The 12,120-nt window shown below is 45.3% G+C and overlaps 1 protein-coding gene and 1 long non-coding RNA gene across 5 annotated transcripts in view; one reads left to right on the top strand and one right to left on the bottom strand.

Annotated features, from left to right (window-relative positions):
• Nucleotides 1-3,314, bottom strand: part of LOC148001229 (uncharacterized) — a 35,523-nt gene extending 32,209 nt beyond the window's left edge. The window contains exons 1-2 of one of the 2 annotated variants that reach the window (XR_015636881.1): nucleotides 2,865-3,314; nucleotides 810-989 (exon numbers count right to left, since the gene is read on the bottom strand). This is a non-coding gene — a long non-coding RNA (uncharacterized LOC148001229). The remainder of the gene's footprint in view (nucleotides 1-809; nucleotides 990-2,864) is intronic. The other variant, XR_015636882.1, reaches the window with a different exon arrangement.
• Nucleotides 3,315-3,446: 132 nt separating this feature from the next.
• The window catches only part of Anxa3 (annexin A3), a 54,349-nt gene continuing 45,675 nt past the window's right edge, over nucleotides 3,447-12,120 (top strand). The window contains exons 1-3 of one of the 3 annotated variants that reach the window (XM_087582331.1): nucleotides 3,455-3,544; nucleotides 4,022-4,071; nucleotides 6,905-6,960. In XM_087582331.1, the coding sequence (XP_087438457.1) occupies nucleotides 6,943-6,960 (18 nt within the window). In that variant the 5' untranslated portion in view covers nucleotides 3,455-3,544; nucleotides 4,022-4,071; nucleotides 6,905-6,942. 3 annotated transcript variants of the gene reach the window in all.

Here is a 12,120-nt window from a genome sequence, read left to right as displayed (position 1 = left end):
GGATCACTTTGGCTCTGTTACAGCTGCAGTCCTGCAGCAGAAGGGAGCTCTTATTTCTTTCTTTCTTTCTTTTTTTTTTTTTTTTTGGTTCTTTTTTTTGGAGCTGGGGACCGAACCCAGGGCCTTGCGCTTCCTAGGTAAGCGCTCTACCACTGAGCTAAATCCCCAGCCCCGGGAGCTCTTATTTCTGCTCAGCCTGCTTTTCACTTGGTCTTGTACCTCAGCGCCTGGGATGGTGTTGATCTCCATTTAAGGAGGATTGTCCCACTTCAGTTAACCTCATCTAAATGTCCTCTCAAAGATAAGCCCAGAGGCTTATTCTTAGGTAACTAATCTAGATCCTGTCAAACTGACAAGCAGTATCAATGATCACAGGCGAGTTTTAGATTCCTTGCCTGGCAGACACAAGTGGAAGGCATGCAGACTTCACATGTATCCCTTGTTCTTACATGTATGACATCTCTCATTATCAACATACCCCACCAAACTGGCATATTTCACATTAACTTATTTTTTTTACCCAGAATCCATAGTTTTCTTAAGGTTTAGTCTTAGCACCATAGAGTCCATGTGTATAATGTCATTTATCCATCATTAGAGTCACATTGCATGATTTTACTGCTTTAAAAATCCTCTGTTCCACCTACACACACCCTCCTCCTCCACAGTTCTTCACAACCACTAATCTTTTCTGTGTCTCCAGTTTTGTCTTTTCCAGAATGTCACAGAGTAGGAACCGCACCCTTTTTAAGCTGGCTTTTTCACTCAGCAATATACATTTTAGTTGCCTTTATGGCTTGATTGCTCACCTGAATAAAATTCCAATACATGATGTCCCACCGTTTACTGTCCATCCACCGACTAAAGCATGTCTCGGTTGCTTTCACATTCCCACAATTATGAACAAAGCTGGTACTAATATCCACGTGTAGCCGTTAGCGAGCGCTTAGGCTCTGTGGTATTTGGACAACCAGCAATAAGTGCAACTCCTGGATTGAATAATAAAAGTATATTTAGTTTTCTAAGAACCAACGAAATTACCTTCCATATGGCTGGATCACTTTCTTACCTTCACCAACAATCTGTCCCATCTGGTCAAGATTGTTAGCAACACGATGATCCTGGCCATTTGATTTAAGTTTTCAAACCTGACCAGACCACCTACAGGGATCAGTGGGTGAAGACACCTGCCACTAAACTTAGCCATCTGAATTCACATGACACTGTAACACTATGCCTGTGAACACGTGCACACACACACACACACACACACACACACACACACACACACACTCACGCAGCATCTGAGCTCACACACCATGGTATAGACACAGCTTACCCCCACTCCCAATCTGAGCCCACACCTGAGCTCCCATGCCATTAAACATTCCACACACAAAAGCATACATGCACACACGAATATGCAGGCATAGGCACATACACAGACATAAATAAATAAATAATTGAAGAGCTAATAAATAGTATTTTACAGTACTGCTACATCAATATTTGAAACTAATGTAAAATAGTATATGAGAAAAGCTATAACTATGCCCCAGTACAGAAAGCATAAGATTTCCAATTCAGTTCTGCACTGAGGAAGAGTAACATCAGGGCTGGTCTGCTGTCCACTTACTTGACTCATGGGTCCATCACCTGCTCACTCAGTTTATCTACACTTGTTTCCTCTTCTGTACTCCTTTATGTTTTGTTTTGGTGGTGGTGGTGGTGATGAAGGTGATGATGAGGGTAGTGGTGATGGTGATGGTGGTGATGCTGGAGGTTGTGGTGGTGATGATGGTAGTGGTGATGGTGATGCTGGTGATGGAGGTGGTTGTGGTGCTGGTGGCAGTGGTCGTGGTGTATATATGCATATGTGTCTTTTGTGTGTGACTGAGCATGCAGAGACCAGAGCAGTATGTCTTCCAGTATACTGCCTTATTCCCTTGATATGGAGTCTCCCATGGAACCAGAAACTTACCCTTTTGGTTAAGTTGCTTTGCCTGCCAGCTCCAAAACACAAATTAATACCAAACTTTACATGGGTCCTGGGGATTCAAACTCAGGACCTCGTGCTTGCATTCCAGAACTTTTTACCCTCAGGGTCATTTCCCTAGCCCTCCTCTTCCTCAGGCTCTAATAAAAACTGCAGTGTCCTAAAAACAACTTGAAGAAAATAAAAGTGAACAGATGAGTGTAATCCACTAACTTCAATGTCTGGGAAACGGTGGCTTTTCCCCCTACCTTCTTCCACAGGAAGGAGAATATGGCTGCCCCAAAAATAAATGGATGGGGGCTGGGGATTTAGCTCAGTGGTAGAGCGCTTACCTAGGAAGCGCAAGGCCCTGGGTTCGGTCCCCAGCTCCAAAAAAATAAATAAATAAATAAATAAATAAATAAATAAATAAATAAATAAATGGATGTCTTGGGTTTCTATTGCTGGGATAAAACACCGTGGGGAAAGCAACTTGAGGAGGAACTAGTTTGTTTCAGTTTATGATTCCTCAGCACTCCCCACCACTGAAAGAAGTCAGGGCAGGGAACTTAGAACCTAACCGGAAGCAGGAGCTCACACAGAGGCCAAGGGAAGAATGCTAATTCCTATCTTGCTTTCCAGGAGTCTACTTCCTTGAAGGCCTCCAGGGCCAGCAGCCCAGGGGTAGCACCACCCACAATGGCCTGGGCCCTTCCACCTCAACCACTAATTAAGAAAACAATGCCCGAAAGACTTGCCTACAAGCCCATTTTAAGGAGTCGTTTTTATCAGTTGAGGTTCTCTGCTTTCAAATGACTCTAGTTTGTGGGGAGATGACACAAAACCGACCGTTTTAGTGGGACTTTAATGTTTATCTTCCTTGACTTACCTGTGGTTCCGAATGGCTCTAAAACACTCTGGTGCTTCTCTAAGCTCCAATCTTCCCTTTGGAGACAACAGACCTATCAGAGAGACCCCCAAGTTCCTGCGCTCAAAATCTAGCTCCACCATTCTTTCTGTGTGACTTGACCTCCCTTGCCTCTGTGCCTCCTTACTTGTAAAATGAGGATCAGCGAGTACAACCACATCTGCCTTGTAGCATGGTTATCATGTGGGATTTTGAATGGTGCCTGGCACGAAGGGCCCCCTAGATAAGTAAGCGTTACTTATTGTAGGTACCTATGAGGACTGTCAACTAATTCTGAATGCAAGGTGTCCAGGAAATGAGCACTGAAGGCAAGGCGGGGTGGGATCGGGGCGGGGGGAGTGGGGGGAAAAAAAGACGATTGAGGAAAGGGTTTGGGTTTGCAGGAAGGATCCATGGAGGGTGGGGGAGGGCGTGGAGGAGACGGGAAGGGGAAGGCTAGTGGGTGGGTCCCAGCTGGAGCACAGATTCCAGATCGAAGAGCCACTTGGTAGCCGGTCCTGGGCGGTCCGTGTGTAGAAACAGGGGGAGGGGCTGAGGAAGGGTGCGGTCGCGGTCTGGGTCGCGGTCCAGGCTAGCGGGGAGATACCGCCAAGCGCTCACCTTCTCAGAGCTTCTCCTCGGGCTTCGCTGCCGCCCTAAAGGTAAGTTTCCCACGCCCGCCCCGCCGCACGGACGGAGCAGCAGGTCCCTGCGAGGTCCCCAGGTCTATAAGCCCTGCTGGATGCCCACACTGTCCTGTGCCCTTTCCTCCCCTGCCCCAAGCCCTCTTCCCTTCTATCTAAATAGGCGATCAGACCAGGGGAGCGCAAGGGCCATGCTGAGGAAGTTACCAAACTTGGGGTTTTGAGGCACAAGCTCACATCCAGGGGCCCCTCATTCCTACAGGTCTTGGAAACATTTAAAAGAAGGGATAGGGGAGGGTCTCATGCCCCTGCTCAGAGTTCTGTGTTGCGAACTTTTCCCCTAACAGCTCCCAGCAGTTCTTTCTCCCTTCCAGGTGTATTTTTTAGTTTCACATTATATAGGCAGGAGAAATATGAATCAGGGTGCTGAACTTTGAGAGTTGGAGAACTTCGGTTTTCTCTAGAAAACGACACCGTTTTCTTTGATTACAACAGAATTCTATTCACTGGGCATGACTCACCTCCCCCGGCTCATGAGTCAGCAGGTGAGTTATCTAGGTATGTGTTTTGTGTTGCAAATTCCCATATATAGAATATGGGTCCCGGGACCATAGAAAGTTGAGCAGCTGGGCAAAATTCTTCCCCAGGAGGTGTGTTCAAGAGAAGAGGTTCAGCCCCTGAAAGAGCTTCCGTTTCTACTCCTCACAAACATCCTGAAAAATAGGCTAAATGTTATTCTGTGAAGAGTCATTACTGGTTTTACTGATGGTGGAAGTTCTCAGACTGTCTAGAAAGGTAATTTTAAAACGTAAGAAAATTAGACCCCTGTCCCCAGATCTGTTGGTGTTGAGAAATCTGTAGAAACTTGAGCAGGAGGAAGTACAAGAAAGTATGTAGCTATTGTAATCCCTTTCAGGAAGGATGTGTTTAAAGCTCTATTGTTAGGGCCTTTCGCTTGCACTGTGAAGTAATTTTTTACTTTTTATAAGCTTAAAGGATGGCTTAATAAGACGTCTTAGAAATGTCCACATTATATTGGATCAACAAACGCCAAAGCATCAGTTTGCGTCAGGGGCCACGGGGCATGGGGACTAACGGTTCATTCTTTTGGAATCTGGATGCCTAGGTGCAGTAGGGGTGACCCTAATATCTGGATGGCAAGGATTTTACTATAGCTTCCGTGCCCCCTGCATCTTCCTGTACAAAGTAGAGATGCTGTTAATGGTGACTCTCTCACTAACGAGGTTATTCTGACACTTACGCTTAAATCATTGAATAAGGTCCCCCCCCCATATACACCAGTGGATAAACATCACACAAATCCTTCTAACACTTTTCCTGACTCCTGGCACATAGTAAAAACACAAATGCTGGCTGGCAGTATAACCCATCTTATTTTTCCCCCAGTACTAGCAACAGCCTTCTCCCCGTGTTACGCATGAGGAAATCCTGACTCAAATTACGTTTCATATTAAGAGATGTGTTAGCTTTTTGTCCGTGGGATGGAATACCTGAGAGGAAGTATTTAAAAGGAGGGAAAGACACCTTTTCGCTCATGGTTTTAGAGATTTTTAGATCAGGTGACTCCACTGCTAATCACTCTACATGAGGGAGGACATGCTGGTAATGGAGTCCTTGGCAGAGGAGAATGCCACCTCATGGCAACCAAGAAACAGAGAGCAGGAGCAGGTAGTGCCAGGGAGAAAACAGAGACCTCTGAGGAGTGCTGTCAAGGATCTGCTCCCTTTGGGGAGTCTTACCCCTTAAGTTTCCATTGTTTCCCAACTCCCCATTAAATTACGAAACCTGGCTGGAGAGGTGGCTCAGCAGTTAAGAGCGCTGACTGCTCTTCCTGAAGTCCTGAGTTCAATTCCCAGCAACCACATGGTGGCTCGCAACCATCTGTAATGGGATCCGATGCTCTCTTCTGGTGTGTCTGAAGACAACCACAGTGTACTCATGTAAATAAAACCAATAAATCTTTAAACTATGAAACCATCAATGGATCAATCTACTGCTGAGGTTAAAATGACCATTCCTCATCCAGTTGCTTATGAAACTTCCCAGCTCTGAACACGGCTGAATGCAGGACCAAAATGGAAATTACTGTTCTACAGGACAACATGAATCAACCTTATCCTGTACCCACTGTGTACTCTGGAGAGCAATAGACGGTCAGACCCTTTAACTAGAGAGCACAGAAGGTTCAGACAATGGGCAAAACTCAAGGTTAAATACTTCCAGTGACTATTGATGTGGTTTCGTGTTGAACTTTGCCCCCCCAAGCTGCCATTGAAGTTTTAGAATATTTTGTTGCCAGGATGGGTGGGAACAGCTTGTATTTTCTGATTCTACCCTGGAGACAAGCCAGCACATCTGAGTAATGTTTACTTATGGAAAGTGTGCCTGGGTACCCTTTTCCTGTCTGTACCTACTCAGGACTAGCCTGACCCCCTCAAAGAATAGACGTGGGTATTTATAACAGGCTGCTTAGTCTTGGATTTTGTAAAATGTACAGGCAAGGAATCAGCCCAAATTCAGCCAGAATTTGTCTTGGTTTAGAGGTGAGGAACAACTTCCTTTTTTCTTTTCCCTGTGATGGTAACCTCTTCTGAGTTAGAAGAAATCAGTAAGGACATTTAGAGTCCTGGTTTCGTTGCTGTCATTTTGAGATGTGATGTCCTTGTATAGACCAGGTGATCCTTCTGCCCCAGCCTCTTACAGTCTGGGACTGCAGACAGCAACACTACTGGATTTAAATAAGAAGTGAAAAGAGGCTTCTCAGAAGCCATTCCTGTTAGACCCAGAAGCACAGAGCTGAATTTTCCTGTCTTGGAGCCCTCAATGGTCCAGAGACAACATGACCTCTTTGTAGCTGTTCTAAGGCAGGAGGGAGGGAAAGGACACCTGAGTCCCTTCCTTTGGCTACCACACTACTGAGATGGAGCATTCAAAGACTGAAAGTTTCCACAGAAGTCTTCTCAGGCAGTATTGCTTAACTGTGCATGTGTCCTGCTCCGGATCAGTACCCTGAAGGCAGACATGGGGGTTCCGGTACCTCCCTGCTTGTTCCTCTTCCCAGTAGACCACTTTGACTACATCTTCTCTCTATTCCTCGTTCTTATCTCCGTCTAACTGGTGTACTGAGGGAAGCTGGTCAGACCTCAGTGGCTTTGCTAGCAGTTCGAAGTTGGTAAATGCTCAGTTAATCCTTGCTCAGGGAACGGGTTTTCTGATGTGCACCCTCTTCCAGAGAAGTTCCTCATTGACTGCTGACGGCTGCTCTTTGGATTAAACATCAAGAGTTGGACTGAAAATGTTGTGTGCTGATTCACGATACGGCTTTGTCTGTTTAATACGTCTTTGTTTCTTTGATAGGTTACTGTGATCTCGGCTTGAGAGCAAGGTGGACAGCCATGGCGGCGTCTTTGTGGGTGAGTAAAAGTCAAGCCTTCACTGTGACTTAAATGAGTCAAACAGAAAGTCGAACTACCAGAAAAAAAATATTGAAAGTTGATTGACTAGTTAAAAAAATGGCAGAAAGCTAGAGCACATTTAAAAATAATAAAGTATATGTGTCATAAGCAAGTGTCGGAGGCATTTATCTGTAACTCCAGAACTCAGAAAGCTAAGGCAGGAGAATGCCAAATTTGAGGACAGACTGAGCTATGTAGGAAGAGGTTATCCAAAAAGGACTAGGAGTAAAATGTATCAGAGAGGCCGGTGCCGTGCTCAATACTACATTTAAACGCAGAGGACTGGGTTTCGGGTCTCAGAATCCATGTCAGGCTGCTCATAACTTCCTGTAGCTTCAGCCTCATGGGAAGGACACCTGTACTTATGTGCATATAATGCCCCCTTCCTACATACGCACATCAGTAAACATTTTTAAGGGCATTATAGAGATTCATGCTTGGCAAAGAGGCCTTAATGTAGAATGAATTTAGTGTCGAACTCAGCCTACACAGTGATGAAGATGACATTTACTACCAGACACGGGAAGATAGTTTCTTCTGTTAGTAAAATCAGAGAGACTTCTAGCTCATCGGGGGAAAAGTAATCTATATTCCATCCCTCTTCTTGCATTAACATAACTTTTAGATTCATAAAGCATAGAAGTGAGGGGATGGTTAGTAACATGCTTGTGATGGCAAGCCCCAGGTCACTATGAGAGCCCCTGTCACAAAAAAATTAGGTGAACAGCTCCTGAGGAATGACACACAGTGTTATTGTGTGGCCTCCACATACCTGTACACACATACTCCCACAGGGCTACGAGCATGTCCTCACACCTGCACATACATGCATGCATATAAAATAAATACACAATTATACAAAATAGGAAAGTTCATGTGAATCTTTGAGAATTAATTTGGAATGGGAAAGACCATTACAACCATAAGCCTAAAGCAAAAGACAAAATGTTTTTTTAATCTGTTTATGTATAAATTTGTAATTGTGGCACAGCATAGTAAATAGAATGGAAAGATAGCCTTCAGGGAGACATATTTGTAGACCATCAGGCAGATTTATTTCTGTAACGTACAAATGACTTGACTAAAGCAATTGCAAAAAGGAGCTCAATAGGAAACCGTAGACACAAAGTAGCAAGTGAAGAGAATTCCAAGTGTCCAATACGCATGTATACAGAGCCTCTCAGAACTAAAGAAATACCCAATGGGAAAAGGAACCATTTTCTACCTAAGAACTAGGGAACTGGAAAAACCAGCAAGACAAAGTTATGTACGCAAGAGGAACCTTCAAACCGTTCATAGGAGTCTGTTAGACTTTTGGACAGGATTACGGTCAGCATCTGTCAATGTTAAATGTTTGTGTCCTTTATCCCAGCAAGTCTACCTCTCGTGTATCATACATGTGAATGAAGGCTGAAAACCGTGGGTCAAAGCATATTTGTTTGTATGATTGGAAATATGCAGACAATGTAAATGAACACCCAATAGGTACAAATTACTCACTTTTAATTTGCAGACGTTTTAATATAATTATTAAAAAGAATGTGGGGAAAACATCCAGCTCTATGAAAAAATGACATTAGGAACTGTGCCAGGATGTGTTATCAGTGAAAAACTCAAGTTACAGGGACAGTAGACAGTGTCTCTGTAGGAAAGAAAGGGTCGCGGGCAGCTCCCTAGGCAGGTGGCACCTTGGGCAGTTGGCTCTTTCTCCTGTGTCTCCTTCTCTACCTTTGCGCCTTTAGGCCGTGAGCATTCGTTTTATGTAGAAGAGAAATTGAAAGAAACGCATGCCGAGGTGTGGACAGTGCGAGGGGAACTCTGCTGTGCACTGGTCAAGAGCCAACCTTAACACTCTCCATACCGGAAAGCCCGTCTAACGTTGTGCTTCTCCAACAGAGTCAGGGGAAGAGGCTTCTCAAAACGCTAGCCCAGGTCCACTGGAAAATTGGCATGGAGTTCACTGACATATCTAACAGGCTGAGAGAGACCTAGATTGAGTGGGAGACATTGGGGTACGAGTTTCCTGTTGCAGTCAGTCATAACAAATGGTTATAAATTGAAGGTAAAGCAACACGTAGTTGGCAATGTTCCTCCATGATGGAGTGTTCACCTAGTCTATGCTAAAGCTCTAGGTCTCCACTGCTCACCTAGTCTATGCTAAAGCTCTAGGTCTCCACTGCTCACCTAGCCTATGCTAAAGCTCTAGGTCTCCACTGCTCACCTAGCCTATGCTAAAGCTCTAGGTCTCCACTGCTCACCTAGCCTGTGCTAAGGCACTAGGTCCACTGCTCACCTAGCCTGTGCTAAAGCTCTAGGTCTCCACTGCTCACCTAGCCTGGGCTAAAGCTCTAGACTCACTGCTTACCTAAGCATGTGCAAAGCACTAGGTCCCACCCTCAGCACTGCATGAACAAGTAAGAGGGATGTTTTGCTGCTTGTCGGCATACAAAACCCATCATCCCAGCACTTGGGAGGTGGATCAGAAGGATATTCTCTACTACATAAAAAGTTCATGGACAGCTTGGGCTACTTTAGTGCCACCAAACACACACACACACACACACACACACACACTCACACACAAACACACACACAAACACACACACTCACACACACACAAACACACACACACACACTCACACACACACACACACACACACACACACACACACACCCCTGCCAAATCTCTTCATCTGTAATATGAACTGACTCTCATGGCAGTATATTTTTCAATATAAACATAAAATTTCAATGGCTAAGAAATAAACCTACAGACTCTCAGTGAACAGGTGAAGAATACACAGACGTGTTTCATATGCACAGTGTAGAACACCATCTGGCCTTAGGATGGGAGGTATCTCAAAATGGGTGAACCGTGGGCATGTTCATCTAGTAAAATGTGACAGTCATGAAAAGATAAGCATTGCACAACTCCTGCTGTGTCAGGTATCTAAGGAAATACACAGAGGACTGTGGTTTCCTGGAGCACAGGAGGGCAAGAGGGCATTAAGGTTAGCCAGTATAGAGTTTGTGTTCCTCAGAATGAAGAGGTTCTGGTAATTGCTTGAGATTGACACGAATAGTCTCACTATTACTGAACCATGCATTTTAGGCAGGTTAAGATTTACCAAAAAATAATTTTACAGGCTTAATAGTCTTGTATATGTCCATGTAAGTGCTTGTGAATGTGTAAGCATGTATGTGTAAGTGCTTGTGAACATGTAAGCATGTATGTAAAGGCTGTAAGCAAGAGTGCAGTAAAGACACTCCTTGATCAGGAGAAGGGTTTTTACTGTAGGTAAGAGAGAGAGAGAGAGAGAGAGAGAGAGAGAGAGAGAGAGAGAGAGAGAGAGATATTAGCCAGGGGCATCTGGTAGAGACCAGAGCAGAGAGAAAGAAGGAGACAGGACATGACCAGGCTATCTGTGAGGGAGTATAGCAGGTGGGCGGTGGGGCAGTGGGGCGGGGGGACTGCACCGGGAACCAGTATCTAGGAGGAGGGATGCCTGGGAAGCTATGGAAGCCGAAAGAGCCTGGGAGCCAGCATGGTGGAGGGAGGACTCAGGGACTGAAAAGAGCCAGGAGGCCAGCGATAAAGATGGCGGACTCCTGGCTTAGCTCTCACATTCCTGACTTAAGACAAAGGCTGGCATGCTTTTCAAGTGTGCAGGGTCCCCTCTGGCTGACTGATTCAGGCTAGTCAAATATGTTCAGTGCAGGTCCTGAGTCCTGACTGTATTTACCTGAAGCTGTTAGGCCTATTAGCTTCCTTTCCTTTGTTTAACTTGGTCAATCCAAAATTAAAGAACGAGAATTATCTCATGCCACCGAAACCATTTAAAACCTCCAGCCCTCTAGAGGAAAAGTGGATTTGTTCTATAGGGCATCATTCTCAGCACCCTCCTCTGTGTGTGTGTATGTGTGTGTGTGTGTGTGTGTGTGTGAGCACACGAGTACATGCCCACACACATGTACCTCTACTTGTAGAAGTTCATTGCCCGTTGTGTCTAGGACTTCCCCTGCCTTTTAAACTCTCTCATCTGTGAAGAGCGTGATCACAACTCCTAAGCAGTAAGACTCCTGTGTCTGTGTCTGACTCTCAGCTCTGAGATCGAAGAACAGTCGGCCCTGTCAGCTTCTCACACTGGTGCAGAGGATCTGAACCCAGGCTTCCATGCTCACAAAGCAAGCACTTCACTAAGTTAACTCCTCAGCCCTCTGGGTCTAATAATCTTATCAGAAAGTTCTGTGATGACACAAACCTTTGCTGACACTAGTGTGCATTGGTCTGGGGAGGCCAGAGGTTTAGATCATGTGGATCTGGTGTTACGTCAGGGGTTTGTTAAGTTGCCTGATGTGGGTGCAAGGAACCACTGAGCCATCTCTCCAGCTCCAGGAGTGTAACTTTCTATGAAGACGCAATAGCAGGGGCTGGGGAAATGGCTCAGTGGCTAAGTGCACTAGCTGTTCTTTTTGAGGACCTGGGTTCAATTCCCAGCACTATCTGTAACTCAAGATGCAGGGATTCAGTGGTGTTCTTTAGTCTCTGTGGTGCATAGACAGACCAGTACTATGGCACTGTGCTGCTATGAGGGGGAAACATCTTTATTGCATGGTTGACTGACAAGAACTCCAAGAGCTAAGCTGCCCAGAGTTGCATCTATATGCTGGCAGCAGGGGACTTTTTAGGATGGGGGAGGGGAGCAACTGCTTTCTGAATGGATGGTGCAAAAGGGGAGTCTTAGCATTGTGTGGCACAAGCAGAAACAGGCATCACACAGCTTCCTGAGCCACGATTCTCTAGGGGAAGTAGTCATGGGCTACATTGAGGGTTTGGGGATTTTGAGCTCGTGACATCAACAGGTCACTGACTGGACATGCTGACTTCTGCACATAGCCATTTTATATCTGTCTAACATACTCCTGAGAGGATTCTGGAGGCAGCCCGTGAAAGACAACTTAAGAACTTCGTTATTTAAGGAATTTATCTCCTAGGCTGGCGCTGAGCTCATTCTCAATGTTTTTTCCTCCTCCTTGCACAGAAAAGCAAATACACACCCAAGCACAAATATGTGATCTAGGCTGCCCATCCCTGCACGTCTCTGGGTCAGTGTGAGG

The sequence above is a fragment of the Rattus norvegicus genome, chromosome 14, assembly GCF_021556685.1.
Source record: "Rattus norvegicus strain SHRSP/BbbUtx chromosome 14, alternate assembly SHRSP_T2T, whole genome shotgun sequence".
Lineage (NCBI taxonomy): Eukaryota > Metazoa > Chordata > Mammalia > Rodentia > Muridae > Rattus > Rattus norvegicus.
This window is presented reverse-complemented; position numbering and strand designations above follow the sequence as displayed.